The 17122-nt window shown below is 37.2% G+C and overlaps 1 protein-coding gene across 3 annotated transcripts in view; it reads right to left on the bottom strand.

The window, feature by feature from the left end:
* Window positions 1–17122, bottom strand: part of IBTK (inhibitor of Bruton tyrosine kinase) — a 46911-nt gene that overhangs the window by 14905 nt on the left and 14884 nt on the right. For all 3 annotated transcript variants that reach the window (XR_014492457.1, XR_014492458.1, XM_083362133.1), the window contains exons 9-19: window positions 14531–14654; window positions 14042–14216; window positions 10011–10182; window positions 8796–9404; window positions 8068–8154; window positions 5565–5647; window positions 5437–5474; window positions 3297–3393; window positions 1562–1663; window positions 1095–1212; window positions 398–458 (exon numbers count right to left, since the gene is read on the bottom strand). Coding sequence is in view for 1 of the 3 variants with exons in the window: in XM_083362133.1 (XP_083218259.1) it covers window positions 398–458; window positions 1095–1212; window positions 1562–1663; window positions 3297–3393; window positions 5437–5474; window positions 5565–5647; window positions 8068–8154; window positions 8796–9404; window positions 10011–10182; window positions 14042–14216; window positions 14531–14654 (1666 nt within the window). In the remaining 2 variants the exon portion in view is untranslated. The remainder of the gene's footprint in view (window positions 1–397; window positions 459–1094; window positions 1213–1561; window positions 1664–3296; window positions 3394–5436; window positions 5475–5564; window positions 5648–8067; window positions 8155–8795; window positions 9405–10010; window positions 10183–14041; window positions 14217–14530; window positions 14655–17122) is intronic.

Raw genomic sequence — 17122 nt, forward strand, 5'->3', positions numbered from 1 at the left:
CCACTTCTTCTGAGACGTTTTCTGCAGCCAGGCCTGCATTTCTCAGTCACAGGCCTTTCCAGCCAAGAACAGAGCTATGGATTGAATTCATAGCTCGATACTCAACTGTGTAGACCTTCTGGAAAGGCCTCTGACTGCAAGATGCAGGCCGGAATGCAGCTGCAGAATGAAGCTTCTTCACTCCTTCAGCCCCAGAAGTGGACCTGCTGGGCGGGGCTGTCAGTGCCAGAGGTGAGTAAGACATCCCCCAAAAATAAGACCTGGTGCCTCTTTTGGAGGCAAAAAAAAAAAGACCCGGTCTTATTTTGGGGGAAACAAGGTACCTGGAAATTTTATCTTTTGTGTTAATTTAAATTGTAGCCTGTAGTCTGTTTTAGCTAATCAGTGCAGAACTCACCATTTTTCTGTAAGAGATAGAAAGATCTTTCAAAACTTCATCACTTAAAACATCCAGAACTCTGACAAATACAAATGAAATGTGATTCAGTAATTAAATCCTGCTGTGCCCTAGCAGTAATCAATGAAAGGTGAATATATTGATTTCTGAATATTTTTTAAAAATTTGTTTTCTTAAAGCATAGAGTATACTAGGCTTAAGTTCTAACTGAACTGAATTGAGAAAAGAGGCATTTTGAACTTGGACAAAACAGCACCTTGAAATGGATGCATTCCATTGGAGCAAAATTTGAAACCTGTCAAAATGTTTTATTTCACCCTCAAAATACAATTTTTGGAATGTGTAAGTTCTGATATGAGGTCAGAACACTCAAATCGGCTGTTTTAACTTCAAAACTCTTCATATGTGAAAACAGAATTGGTTTAATAGCAGCATTTAATGAAAAAAAAATTACACCTCATATAGGTATATATTCAAACTGTGGGTGTTTTTATTAAATATATGGATTATGTTAATTATTATAATTATGTTATTCCTATTTTTAGTACTTTTGTCCTGTTTCAATTAAAAAGCAGAAGAAAATCATGCCTCTAGACAGTTTGATTTTGATGTCTAGGTTTCATATTTCCAAATAGGAGAGAGGGCTAAAGGATGTGTAATCATTCAGTAAGACATATAGATAAGGCCCTGCTCTTACCGTGTTTCAAGTATGGCTGCCATGTTTAACACAATGAACTGCAAGCAGGACTGTTTTAGCTGTTCAGCATTGTAGGTGGCTGAAAATTCCAGGAGCTCAGCAGTATTCTTTAAAGTCACTGAAATTTATAAATATTTGTTATTTATTTGGAGAACATGACAAATAAGGTGATCACTTTTCACCTGGTGCCAATTGTACAGGATCTGTACATCAAGAAAGGTCTATAACCATATTTCAGCATACTCACAAGGTTTAGGGAGTTTTTTTCAATGCATACTCAGATCACACTGACAGCAAGAATTCATGGAACACAGATTGAAAACTTTGGGTAACTGCTCTTTTTTTTTAAGAATGGGATTTGTTCTTCCATGATTAATAAACATGACCATGTGCTCACTGTGACACAAATTTCTACATTATTTTAATAGGAAATGAAAGTACAACAACATTCTGAAACAAAAACTCACATTTTTCTGTAATGGCTACTTCACAAATTTCTTTTAACCGTAACATAAGGAGCTGGTCTGCCACCACAAGAACATTGCAGATGAATTCCACATTTTGAGATTCTGAAAATCAGTGAAAAATTGCAACTTGAACAAATTTTCAACTCACTCTACTTACTGTCCATGAACCAATATCATCACATGCTACCATTTGTAGTATATTAATTCACTTTACACCTAATGGTTTCAAATGATTGAATAAGAATATGCAAGTTGTCCCCTAGAAATACTTCTATTTCATTTTCCACAATGAATTACCCGTATATACTTGAGTATAAGCCGAATTTTTCAGCCCACTTTTTGGGCTGAAAAATTCCACTTCGGCTTATACTCCAGTCAACAAAAAAACTTACCGAAGACTTGTGCGCGGCCGAGGCTTTGGTGCTTCCGGGATCACGCGCACCTCTCCCAAGCCACTGCCGTCCGGAGACCTGCCGAAGTTTGGGGAGGCGCGCACCTCCCCAAACCTCCCCAAACGTCGGCAGGTCTCCGGACCTCCGCGCCCTGCCTGCCTGCTTCTTTCCGCAGCGGAAAGAAGCAGGCAGGCAGGGCGCGGAGGTCCGGAGACCTGCCGACGTTTGGGGAGGTTTGGGGAGGTGCCCAAACCTCCCCAAACGTCGGCAGGTCTCCGGACCTCCGCGCCCTGCCTGCCTGAGCGGAAAGAAGCAGGCAGGCAGGGCGCGGAGGTCCGGAGACCTGCCGACGTTTGGGGAGGTTTGGGGAGGTGCCCAAACCTCCCCAAACGTCGGCAGGTCTCCGGACCTCTGCGCCCTGCCTGCCTGAGCGGAAAGAAGCAGGCAGGCAGGGCGCGGAGGTCCGGAGACCTGCCGACGTTTGGGGAGGTTTGGGGAGGTGCGCGCGCACCTCCCCAAACCTCCCCAAACTTCGGCAGGTCTCCGGACGGCGGCGGCTTGGGAGAGGTGCGCGCGATCCTGGATGCACCGAAGCCTCGGCCGTGCGCAAGTCCTCGGTAAGCTCCGGGCGGTCACTTGCTTCGCATCTCCTGAGGGAAGGGGGGGCGACTGGAGCGGGCGTGTTTCGCCTGCTGGGCGCCGCGATTTGCCCGGGGAACGCGCGGGCCCCGAATGGCAGCATGGAGCGAGGAAGCGGGCAGCCAGGGCTTCCCCGAGAGCCGTGGCCACACAGGGTATTCCTGTGTATTCAGGCTTGCAAAATGGCGGATCGAGCCTCTGCTGGCGGCAGAGGCTTGCAGAGCGCGGATCCAGCCTCCGCCGGCGGCGGAGGCTTGCAGAACGGCGGATCGGCTTATACTCGAGTCAATAACTTTTTCCAGTTTTTGGGGGTGAAAATGGGGGTCTCGGCTTATACTCGAGTCGGCTTATACTCGAGTATATACGGTACTCTTTTACCCTTTTCCTCATTTCACCTTTCTACAAACATATTTTCAAAAATATCTTACTATTTGTAACAGTTACTGTGGGGAATATAGGATGCTAATTTTAAATGAAGAGCATTCCTTCCTCATGTAATCTTGGCCTCACCTGAAGTGGAGTTTCATACCAGTTTGGAGCTGTCCATACTACTTTCTTTTTTACCCCAAATTTCCACTACCGATGTTTATCTTATCCCTAATTATGTGCAACATGAATTTTCTTAAAGGATACTCAAACGTCCTATTAATTCCTAACACTACTCATTTTTATTCTGGTAATGTAAGAGATGTCAATGCCCTTACCATTTACTGCAACAGCTTCATCTGTGTAAATATAATCCAGGATGACCTGCAGGATTTCAGATGGGAATGGCAACTCTAGAGATGCACAACATGTTGCCTACATGAAAAGGAGTTTACACAAACATTTTCAGTGCAAATCCACTTTATAACCCAGGACAATTTTGCTAAGAATTTTCAAAACAAGTCGTCAGATTTCAAGAGACATATGCTACCCCCACAAAATAACTATTAAGAAATCAGTATCTATGATTTTCAGATAATGAACATCATTTGCTTATTCTGTTGATACTTCACACTGGTATATGTTATATGAAAAATTAGGTTGCTTTCATTCTTGAAAATCAGGAGGGATTTTCCCAAAATTGTATTATCCAAGGCATGCCTTTTCCCATGACAACTGGATTAATGCTTCCTACATTTTAGCATAATAAGTACAAAAGCAATATATTTAACCAACTCCAGTTTCTACATGGGTTGTGCTTACATACCTCTTATCTGAAAGATGATGGAAACCTATCCAACGAAGAGACTTCACAGAATTATTTATTTCCAATGAGATCAGTTGCCAGAAAGAAAGCTAATGCGCAGAATAAAGCTAAAAAGCAGTTGGCAGGCTCTTCTGATAGCAACTGCTTTGGATCCATACAAGCCCTTATGTTCTCATAGTATATTGTATGGGAATTAATGATACAGTACATCACATCCACGCCTCATCTATTGTTCTGAACTATCAAGCCAAATGCAAACAAGGGGGAAAATTTCATATAAACACAGTATCCTGAAGACATAACTGAATTATTTCAAAAATTTTGGCAATACTCCATTTTGGAAAATAATTGTAAGGGAGTCTACTAAATGCTCCATAGCTATTAGTCATCCACTGGCACTTTCAGTATACACTAATTTGAAAAAGACTCGATCTGATTTCATGCTTTCAAGATTTAATAGAAAAACCATTGAACATTCACACAAAAAGAATTCCCAGTGCAATTGGGGAGTGGGGGGGAAGGCTTGGATTACTGTTACATAACACTAATATGTGCACGTTATTAGTGATATAACAAGCCATGCTCATTCAGGCACAGCCCTAGGAAATGAAGTGCCAGATCCAGCAATAAATCAATTGCCTCTGTTACCATTACCAACAACCCATGAAATTTCTGTTTTATATTTTATTGTACTGGATGTCGCTTTTAACTTTCAGAATGGTTTACGAGTTGGGCAACTTTAGAAAGTTGAGTGATAAATAATAAATGTGCCACTTAACTAGCCACAGTTAAGGCTATGGAAAAATCTATTCCATTGCAATCAGGAGAATAGCAAGGAACCCAAGCATTCAGAAAAGAGGACATAGCAAAATGGAAATAAATGGAGTACAAGAGTGAAGAATCAAAGAATCTTCCAAAATGGGATCAGGGGTTAATAAATGCGGTAAACAGAATGCCTAATGGCTTCACCAGACCACATGGACTTCACTACGAGAGAATATGTGACAATAGGAAAAAGGGGGCGGCCTTGCTCCAAGATCCAGATATCGTCTGGGATTATACTGGCTGGCACAGTATGAGAAAAGAATTGCTGCTGCTGTCGTTGTTACAGTGGCTTTTTTTTAAAATCACAAATACAATTTCTATAAAAGTTAACTAATCCTATTCTTTTAAATACTCTCTTAAAAATACTTTTTTAAAATGCTCCTTTATCTATTAAGAATCTACTAAGGTCTACCAAGGCCACTTCTAATAGGCAGTGAGGACATTTTAATTTTCTTCCATGTGAACAGTTTTATTATTAACTATTTAATACTTCCCTTTTCCCTCAATATCTGAGGTTTTTCCCACTGAGCAAGGTCCTGCTTCCCACTGTCATATTTGTATATGTATCATGTCATTAAAATCTATCAATATAGTGAAGCTAATATTTAATACTAATTATAAGTATTAAAATGAAGTATGCATTCTTTAATCAATTATACAAAAAGCAAATGCTTTTTTCTTGAATGATTTTCATTCTTAACAGTCATGCTATAGGGCATTACTTTAATATACTTCATAATAAATTATTTTCTTCACATAATCCCCAGTAAATACTTTTGCACAATTTCTTTTTAAAAAAGGCATTGGTAACGGATCTGCACACTCACCTCAATCCAAGAGTTGCTCAGCATACTGTGAAAGTAGTCTGCAAAGGAGAGAGATTTCATTCGGACACATATTAAAAAGACACGGAACTATTAATAAACTAGCCCGAGCCACTTTATATTATACCTACCAAGTCTGGCACAGAGCACACATTTGTGGCATGGGAATTCCTTTCCATCTTTAGACTTGATAGTCACGTCACAAAGGTGCGAACTGGGGAAAAAATTACTTTATATAGAATACAATATATACAAAGATTATACTAATTATTCAAAACAGCAATTTATTCCTTACAAAGCTTAAGAGGTAAACACACAATGTATTTATTTGTTAAAAAAAAGCGTGCAATCATGAAAGCTTCAGCCTTTTTTCAAACGTTAACCAAAGATGGAGCTGACAATCTTTCAAGCAATGTACAAGTTCAGCACCAGCTATCTTTATCTGTGGCATCCTAAAGTTTGGTACCCAGAACTGCTGTACACACGAGAGTTTTGCAAAGCATTTCAAATCTGAAACATTTTAAGCTTAAAATGGATTGATTGTTCCAACCACAGTGGGAGTGACCCAACGCTGTTCTACCTGTAGTGAAAGTATTTCAAGCTCAAAGCAGTAAATGTAAACTCAAATCATTTCTGCCATAGTCACAGTGGGGTCATAATATTTCTGGTCAAGTTGGGACTATTATTATTATTATTATTATTATTATTATTATTAATTTAATTTGTATACCACCCTTCTCCTGAAGGACTCAGGGCGGTGAACAGGGCAATACATAATAAAAAACAAGATACAAAAATTAAAAAAATAATTAAACAGCAATGCCCGTAATAAATTAATACAGATTAAAAAGTTGAGATCAATTTATAAAACCCAACCCCATCCCATCAGGCCAGGCCAGCTTGTTCAAAAAAGTAGGTTTTAAGATCGCGCCGGAAGGAGCGGAGATCAGGCGCTATCAATTGTGATTACAAAATATTCAGAAGAGACTGGCAAAAGCCAGGAAAGAGGAATTCTCTAACTCTACTGGACATGTTCAGAGCTCAAAGTGTGTATTTTGAGCTTGGAATACTTTCCTTATAGAAGGAGCAACATTTTCATTGTCACTATGTTTGGAAACATTTTAAGCTTAAAATGCTCCAGATGTAGAGCTTTCTTCAGCTATATTTCATATATTACCATAATAGAAAGCCATTTTGCCTTCTTTGCCTTTTTAAATTTCTGAATATTTTTCTATGATTTGTCTTAAATGATGCCAATATAAATCATCTTGAATATAAAAATCATTCAAGAATAAAGCAATAACTGCTTTTTGCATAACTGATTAAAGAATGAATACTTAATTCTATTTAACATCTATCATGAGTATTAAATATTAGCTGCACTATATTGAGTTCTTCAAATAACTCTTATCAATTCTAGTCCATTAAATCTGCTCTTGAGCTTTCTTACATAATCACATGAAATACTTCTAAGGTCATATTCTTCTTGCTCTAATTTTTTTTTTTTATTTTAAGTCGTAATTTTGCAAAAAGAAATTTATGATCGAAACCAACAATCAATGCCAGATCTTGTCCTTGCTGATTGAACAAAGATTCTCCCTTTTGGTTTGCAGACATCAATTTCATTTCCTCTTGCCCATCTAGAAATGTGCATTTGTAGAGAAATATTTTAAGTTTGGAGAATTTGTTATAAATATTGAAATTATTTTTGCTATAAGTATTGAAATTATTTTCGCAAAATTCTTACATTACTATCTTGCTTTATTTTATACACCAAAGCCATTTTTCCACTATCTGAGATGCTTTCCTCCCTTAGCTCCTTAGATATCCTAACAGCATATATTTCTGGTGTTGTTGAGCCAGCAAGTTGTTGCAAGTCACAATGCATGGTGTTCATCCTCCAATTCCTCTGCTTCTAGGGTTGGAGCTGTATCATCAAATTTCTGATTGCTTTGCCTAGCATTCAAGTTGAGATTATTCTATCATTTCTCGGGCTGTATAGCAGAACTGACTTTGACTTCCCTTTGCTAACTGATGCTCCGCTATTTTAATATCTTCTTGCCTGCATTAGAACCAATGTTACTCTGATGTGTTCCGTTCTATTTCAATTCGCTAATTCCAGGAATGTCAATGTCCAGTACTGACATTTCTATCTGACATCATGTTTGCTTTGGTTCACCATTCTGCCATTCCACATACCAATGTTGCAATGCTAAACTTTCTTTTGCTTCTGGGCACATCAGGATTGGCTTCAGTCCAAAATAAATCACTAGCTTTACTTGTAATACCCTCTGCTCTTTCCCCAAAGCTCATTGGACAGCTTCTGACCCAAGGAGTTACCTTCTAGTATAATACTGACATTGAATGGGTTGCGAGGGTCCACTTGGTTTTCTTGGCAGAAAATTGGAGTGGACTGTCATTTTCTTTTCCAGTGGATCTTGTTTAGTCTTATCCCTTTACTAAGTTCAGCCTCTCATGGATGACTCTTCTTGGATTGGTACACTCTAGCATAGTTCATAGCCATCATTGAGATGTGAAACCCCTTCACCGCAATTCATGAGGAGTAATTTCTACATTACACTTTGGTTTATTTGGCCTTATAATCCCCACCTCTTCCAAATCCTATAAACTCACCATTTTTTCTGACTGAACTTTGGTTTGTTGCCATTTTTTCTGTTCACAACATTAACTCTTCCATTTTCTATCCTGATTCCATCTAGCCTACACGAAGAAAAATAAATAAAAAGTCACATTTGTAGAGGGAAATCATAGTTATTATAAGAATTTATTTTGAAAGTAGCAATAAATAACCAATAGAAAATTTATCTGCCAAAGTTCAATACATGGTATTTTTCCAGTAATCAATGCACTTTTTTTCAGAATTAGAAAAAAGTCAGCTTTTGCATGCATTTATTTGTCTATGCCAGCAAAGTAAAAAGATTATGGAGGCTTCCTAGAAACAGGAAAGGAATTAGGGAAGCTAAACAGGATTTGCAGCATTACTTCAAATCCTTGGTAAAACCCATAACTAATTTGTATAATTTTGTTATTACACTAATGCAGTAGAATGTACAACTTATACAAACCAAGATACTACTTCTGTTGTTAATTTTTCTGCATATCTGTAAATGATTTCAGCTGTTTGGTTCAAACAGCAAGGTGGAACCCTCCTCTTTAAGAATATTTTCTGTTCACAAAACTTTGCTACAATTGTACGTAACTAAATACCAAAAGCCTTATATTTCCAAATATTTTTTCTGAATGTAGAATACTACCCATTACCAGACACATCAATATTGATCCAGATATTTAACCTGAAGATTAAACTACTATGTACAAAATCATAAAAAGGCATCACATACCTTGAACTTAAATTGCTAAGACCAAATTTCTTTGCAGCAATTTGCAACATTTTAACAAGATTCATTTCTTCTCCAACATCTTTGCATTTTTTAGAAGTGGGTTTTGATTTACTTCTCTGTTTTTCATTCATCATCTGCACTTGGTTGCGTCTATAAACTGCAAATGCCGACTTGTTATTAATGTCCCCATGAATAGCTATTTTATTCAAGTTTGTAATTAAGTTGTCTTCATTCTCTTCCACTCTTTCTTTGCACACCATTCTGGGACTGTAGCCATGAATCAGCAGATCACATGAGTCTGTGTAAATGTACTGGAGAAGGTACATAAACAAGTCTGGATGAAGTTTCTCCATCACAAAGAAATCACAACCAACTTCGTCTTTATCTTTACGATAAAGGTCAGCAGAATCTAACCAATTTGGGTCTGATACAAAGAGTTTCCGGAAAAAATCAGAGCGTATTGCCAACATGTATTTGTGCACAGGAAAAGTCCGTGTGCCAACCTGGAAAGTAACATCATGGATGGTGTCCATAACTTCAGCTTCTGTCAACAACTTTCCAAAATCTTCAGTAATGGCGGATCTTGACACATTGGGAATTTCATACAAACTGGAAAGAAAAACGCATGCAAGCATTAATTTTTCCAAGAAATCCAGCTGTTAATATATTCTGTAAAAATCTTCAGGTTTAACAGAAAGAGAAAGCAACAATTTTAAAAATAGGAATTTTTACCTGCTGATGAACACGAAACAAAAACACAATGAAGGAATACAATCTTGCCCAGGAGATATACAGTAAACGCCTTTTAGATATGGACAAATATATCCTATCTTTTGGAAGAGGGGATGCCGGAAGCTCTCAGCTGCTGAATATAAGTGTCTTGAATAAAGAGCACTCATTCACATCTATGTTTTAACAATTAAAAAAAAACATTTTCCTGTTCTGAAGGTTTAATATGCTATTAATTCTTATTGTACTTCAACTCATATTTTGCTTGGTTTTTAAAACATAGCCCAATATTGTTTTCTCTGCTGACAGCAAAGCTGGGTTAATCACCCTCTTCTCAGTCAGGTAAGAGTATAAACTTGAATGCTAAATATTAATGAGGTAAGAGATTGACTAATTTGCATAAAGGAATGGATGAATTTTCGGTTCAGAAGCACTATTCCCTCCAGAAGTTGCAAAGGGAAAGGTTATTACAATAGGTAATCAAACCTTGTTTTGGGATCTGACTGTAAAACAGCAAAATTACATCCATTAGGATCTGTTGTAATACTGACTGCTCTGTGCACAAAAGCAAGTTTCTCAAGTTGTATTCGTTCATATGCATTATTTGCATCACAGGATGAGATATCACTTGAAGAATTCTGAAGATTTGACACAATATCTGTAAAATAAAATAAAAATAATTAGGTGATCAGCAGAGGAAGATAAAATATTTTTATCTGAATAATTTTACCAAGCCCACCAATGCTAAAAGTTTATGGATTCAACTTTCTATTAAGAACCATTTCTAGCTTGCGTTCTAAATTGTTCTTGTAATCAGGCCCAAAACCACAAGGTGACTTGGCTTGCTGTCAGTTTCCTCTCTGGGCTTCTAAATTTTCACCCACAATTCAGCCAAATGAGGATTTCTAAAACTTTGCAATGAACTTAAGAGTAAGAGTAAAGACAGACGATAATGATTCTTTTTTTTCTTTATTTAAGAGTTCTTAGTTCTAAAGGCTACATCCTTTTCCCACAAAGACACTGCTACCACAGTGATTCTTCATGATGTTGGATTTTATTTACATATTTATTTATTTAAGCAAGATTCATTTTTTAGGTATTAAGCACTCGTTAGGCTTAAGCACAAGACAAGCAGGCTCCATCTTAGGGATTGTCTAAGGGCTGCAGCTCACACAGGTTACTTGTGCAGACATAGTGTGGACCTTCCCTCTAACCAGAGTGCAAACACCTTCAGTCCACATTTGTGAACGAGGCAAGGTTGTTGCTTATCTGAACCACGAAATATCTCTTCAGAATTCTTCAAGGGATATCTCATCTTATGATGCAAACACCGAACACAACTAGAGAAACTTGCTTTTGTGCACAGAGCAGTCGGTATCACAGCAGATCCTAATGGATGTTATTTTGTTCTTTTTAGATCCCAATCCCTCTCTCTGAGCAAGAAAATGGAGAAAATTTTTCAATGTTTTAAATTTAACTTTCAATCTTGCAGCAGAACTGGATGAGGAAATGGAGAAGATTGGCAACTATGCCTAGGAAAAGAAAAGAACCAGCACAGTTCTCAGCCTAACGGAAGCTGAAATCTGAAAGAAGCTGGAAAAAGCAGGAACATCAGAGAGGAGCATTTTGCTTTGGGAATCTATTTTTCTCTAAGGAAAAGATAAACAAGGAGAGCAAGAAAATTTCATTAGAAAGTTGATACTTATTTGTCTACGTGATACTAGTTAAGCCTTGCTGTCTCTTGTGCTTTTATTTTCTGTGGAAGTTGGATGCGTATCTCGTTATTCCTATCACAGGCTACATCCAACATTTGGGATGAGGGTTCTTTATTAACTTCTTAGGAACTAAAAGATACCCTACAAGCAGTCTCTATTTTAATCACCCTAATTGTAGCAAACCACTGCCATCCTGTGGTAAGTCTAGAATACTGCGTAAAACCTGCACCACCATAGCTTCATATGAGATACCACTGAAAATAAATGGGGAAAAGAGAAACTTTCAAGTTTAACACACTGAATTTTTTTAAAGGTTTTTCTAATATAAATAATCTTATTGAAAGATTTATTTTCCTTAAATTATTAGGTTTCACTGCATTTTTTTTGCCAACCACCTTAAAATTTTATTACTTTTTACATTTTTTTAAAAAATAAACCCACATGACTTCAAAGAAAATATCCTTAATTTGGCAGGAATAAATTGAGTAATTTCTAAGACGAGCACTTTACCAGATGAAGAAAATGATGGATCTAACCTTCATCTACTATACTCGTTGCCGCTTTGGAAATGAAATTTAACACTCAGATGTTATAAATGCAGCTGATTTTTCAAAACTTTCAAAACATCAAACTCAAACTTCATCCTTTGTCAAATCCAAGGACTATAGGCAGGCTTCACTTAATGACTCCTTGCTTACAGGTGCTTGTAACTGGCTAGCATTGTTGACTGACTGCATTGTCCCATGGTCACCACTGTGATTTACTATATTGTTTGCTGTTTTCTTGCAAAAAACACCCATTGCGTATGTTGCTTTCACTTAATAATCATGAGGCTCACTTAATGACCACCCCAACTTACAACCAAAATTCCAGGCCTAATTTTGGTCGTAAATCAAGGACTACCTGCATAATGCCTGGCTAAATAGAAAGTATCCAGTATATCTGGTTTAAGTAGTTGGGGTGGTTAGAGTATTAAAATCAATATGCTGCATTTGGTTTTCTTTCTTTTGTACATGCAAGACACATTAATTGGAAGCAAACAGCACAAAAAAACAAAGAAAAAGAAAAAGCTTTTTCAAGCAAGCCCTAACATTTCAACAGCTAATTTTCTGGAGCAACAAAGAAAAGAATTAGCAGGTGAAACTTATCAGAAAAAAATTGTGCAGTGCTCATTCATAAAATAACATTTGTTGGAAGTATACTGCTGAAGTAACCTACAGCTAATTAAAGAAAATACCTATAGTTAATTATAGTCTAGTTTTCTTACTATATAATTCTCTTTATTTAACATACATTAGAAAACTGCAATTTCAGTAGACTCCTGCACAAATTTCAGTATAATAGCTCAGGATCTGCCTTGCTTCATACATACTAAACAACTATACACATCAATATTTTACACTGGCTATGCATCCAATCCCATACGTTTGCAGTAGCAGACTAAAATGTCATATATGAAATAGTATGAATGTAATTCTTAATTTACCATAAATGTGGCAATAAATGCATAGAATGGCAGATAATTACTTCCTATAATTATTCTGTAGTATCTATGAGTGTTTCAGAATCAGAGACACATGCATATATTAGAGTGCATATCATGTTTCTTAAAACTATCTCAAAATATTTAGAACCAACCTAAGTATGCTTGGTTAAACAAAATCAATCATCTGTGCCATAATTGTAGTTTAGAAGATATGTTGGTTTATGTGACCATGTCAATTGAAGTTTTAGGATTAATTTTTTTTTGTTTTAACTGTTTTGTGAGGTAATTACTATTGTTATCCCAATATGGGACGTTGTATTAAGCATTTTAAAAAATACATATTGGTAAAGTAATATCAGTTTAACGAGTACATATTCCATCAGTTCTTATGACCACAACTGAGCCCAAAATTTATGTTGCTAAGTGAGAAATTTGTTAAGTGAGTTTTGCCCCATTTTACGACTTTTCTTGCCACTGTGAGTAAATGAATCACTGCAGTTGCTAAATTAGTAACATGGCTGTTAAGTGAACCTGGTTTCCCCATTGACTTTGCTTGTCAGAAGGTTGCAAAAGGGGATCGCGAGACCTTGGGACGCTGCAACCGTCCTGAGTCACTTGTCAAGCATCCAAATGCAAATCATGTGACCATGGAGATACTGCAATGGTCATGAGTGTGAAAAAATGGTCCTAAGTCATTTTTTCAGTGCAGTTGTAACTTGGAACGGACATTAAGGGAACTGTTGTAAGTCGAGGATTACCTGTATACATCCATACTATTTCAATACTGTACATTAGATGGCACTAACTGGTCAGATAACTTTTGCTGTGCTATATTGTCTCAGCGGTCAGCGGTCCCACTTACCTGAGTAAAATTGCCATCACGATATGTACTTTTGTTAATTTTATGTCTGTACACGTGAAGTTAAGAAATAACTTTTGAGTGAAACTAAATGTTATCTTTTCACTGAGGGAACTGCTTTTGTTAGGTAAACGTAAGACTGCAATTTGCCACTTTCACTGCAACTTTCTCATGTGCCCCAAAATATTCTCAGGACATAGAAAGGACAAAGTAGCTTAGAAAGGCAGATAAATGTTGACTGCTGGGGGAAAGAAATGGGATGCATTCTATTGCTAAGCACATTGGTTTGTGCTTAAATTGTAAGCCGCCCTGAGTCTTCGGAGAAGGGCGGGATATAAATGGGATTAAAATAAAAAAAAAAATTCATATCCAGGATGTTTGTGTTGATACGTATCCCAAAATGATTAAACTTAAGGCTTCAGTTTTGTCAAAAGTAACGCATTGGAGTTTAACTGACCTTTCTTTTCTGAATGTTTGTTCCCATCCATCCATTTCCCCTTAAAAGCTTCACCATCCCGTGTGACAAACATAATTTCATTCCTATTTAGAAAAAAATCAGACATATACACTTGGCGGCCATAGATCCACCGGCACTGCTTCATTGAACTGTTGGCGGATTTCCAGCACAACACCTAAACATAACATTTAAAAGGGGGAAAAGAAAAATAGGTCTACATCAGTGGCACTATCTTCATTCTGCATTTATTATTTTGCGTGCTGAGAAAAGTGCTGCATCCTGCACTTATTATTATTTTCTGTACTGAGGAGTTAACAGAGCCTATCTTGCTTCAGAAACTTGCCTCTACTATTCGATTCATGCAGCTAGATCTAACTGTAAACCAATTCAAAAAGGGGAACGGGGAGAAGGGGAGGGAAAAAAAGAGTACAATAAGTATAGATATCCAGGTGCAGCAATGGAGTGTGGAGAGGAGGAGAAACAACTTACTCTTCCAGCTTGATCCAGTGCAAGGATAGAAATCCTCAGCCCTCCATTTTCTTTAAGATGTTGAGGATTCACTCTGTAATCCAAATGCCCTCCGCTTACAAGAACCTTCTTTAGGTTTAGTTGCCTACACGAGGACACAAAAATATTTACGCCAACATAAACAAAAATAACAATAGAAAAAGAAATCTCACTTTGCAATTTAAAATGTGAATTTTAAATGAAAGAACTGCAGTGCTGATATGCGCAGCCCAATGAGTAAAGAAAGAGAACATCATACAGTAACCTTTCTCACTCCTATAAGAATATCACAGCTGTACCATTATAAGCCAATGTGACATTTTGTCCTATTTTGTTGGCTAACAATTTACAATGTATCTGCCGCATAACTCAATTTCTTTAAAAAAATATTGTGCATCAATAAAAACAACACAAACTATTCATTGTAAGATATTATTTGAAAGAATCACTGAAATGTAACAGAAAAACATTCAAAATTTCCTTACAACTCACAGCAAGAAAGTGCACTGGCTTAAATCCTTCTCCTTGGAGACAACTGGAGAGTTAAAATAGTCAAAATCTAGATAAGGCCATTCTGGGTTGAAATATCAGCACAAACACAATAAATTATTTTAATAAACCATAATCCTTTCAGCTTTCTTTATACTCAATAAATCAAATTGACTCATTATACGAGTTGTATTAATTAAATTGTAAGGATTAATGACAAGAGTGCATGAATAGTTGCTTGGGCACCTGAAAAGAGAAAGCTAAGCATTATTTTTAAGAAAGCATTACAGTTGCAGATTCAAGTACCCTGGAAAGAATTTGATGATAATGATTCAAATGATAGTCACAATCTAGATAATCAAAATTTGAGAAATCGCAAAATCCATATACTGTAGTATCAAGTTATAATTTAAGAAGAGGATCATAGATTTGTATTTAAACATTTACAGAATTTCCAATTTTATTTTTACAGTAACTTAAGCTAAACAAAATATAACTTACATTATCTACACTATCAGCAGTTGGAGTGACACATTAGCAGCTGTACTCCAAAAAACAAGGCCTAGAAAAAAACTATTTTTTACATTGAAGTTTCACTAAAATTAAATACTGTTACATGCAGTTGACAATGCAAGTTTACATTTCCTACAAAAAAATTGGTGCAGCATATTCTCCAAGCAGAATCGATCTTATTGGATTTAAGTTTAAGTTTAAGTTTTATTAAATTTTTATACCGCCCTTCTCCCGAAGGACTCAGGGCGGTGAACAGGGCATATAATAAAAATACAAAAGTACAAAAGTTAAAAAAGAATTAAATTATTGCCCAAAATGAAACAGTAAAAATATACAAATATTAAAACCCTAAGTTAACTCCCCATCAGGCCAGGCCAGCTTGTTCGAATAAATGGGTCTTTAACCCGCGCCGGAAGGAGCGGAGATCCGGTGCCATCCGGAGCTCAACCGGCAGTTGATTCCACAGAGCCAGGGCGCCCACAGAGAAGGATCTCCCCCTGGGGGCCACCAGCCGGCATTCTCTGACCAGAGGCACCCTGAGGAGGCCCTCTCTGTGGAAACGCACAGGGCGGAGGGGAGTCGACGCCGGCAGCAGGTGGTCCCCGAGGTATTCCGGACCCATGCCATGTAAGGACTTAAAAACCATCACTAAGACCTTGAACCTCACACGGAAGACAACTGGTAACCAATGCAGCTCTCGGAGCAAAGGTGTAACATGGGAGTACCGGGAGACTCCCAAGACAACTCTCGCGGCCACATTCTGTACCAGTTGGAGCCTCCGAGTGGTCTTCAAGGGAATGTGGTATACTAACTGACTGACTGACTGACTGACTAATGAAAGGAAAAAATGAATATACACATATACATTCCATTTGATTCTCTGCACAACACAGACTTCTCTGCAAACAATGCTGCATACTAACTTTCAAATAAATCTCAGTAAGCGCAACATCATTTTGTCACAGCTACTGTCACAAGCCAGATGAGGAGAATTTCATGTTTAGTATCAGTAAATAAAAGGTAAGTAATTGGAGAATGTGAGGGTGGTCTCTAGAAAAATGCATCAAGCTGCTTGCCTTCAATGGGCAACTCCACCCACAGGTGTCGCATGTCTACCCAAAACCAATTCAACTTTTGGCCATATATTATTGCCCGACCTCTGCAACAGAATTTTGAAACTAAAGGCAGCAGAATGATTTATGATTTATATGGGATTTACATTTTAACTCTAGGGGTATCATCATTCACTTTTAGTGGGCAAAATTTCATTATTATTACAATATTAATTTGTTGCACTTTAAAAACTATAATGGAATGTCATAAGTGGCTCCAATTTAATTGCTTTAACAGACTAACACAGGTAATGTTCAAAAAATGTTAAGCTTTTTTTTTCACTGAAATCCTTTCTCCGGAAAAAAATGTACAAAAGTTGGATTTTCTAAAGGATTTCTATGTTTACAAAGTAGATTTGTTTTACCTTGTCTTGTGTTCTTGCAGTGCTATATTTTATTTTATTTTTAAAAAAAAACAGATTGCACCCAGGCCAGTTTTACATGCAGAAGCCCATTTCAC

The sequence above is a fragment of the Vipera ursinii genome (genome assembly GCF_947247035.1).
Source record: "Vipera ursinii genome assembly, chromosome: 1".
Lineage (NCBI taxonomy): Eukaryota > Metazoa > Chordata > Lepidosauria > Squamata > Viperidae > Vipera > Vipera ursinii.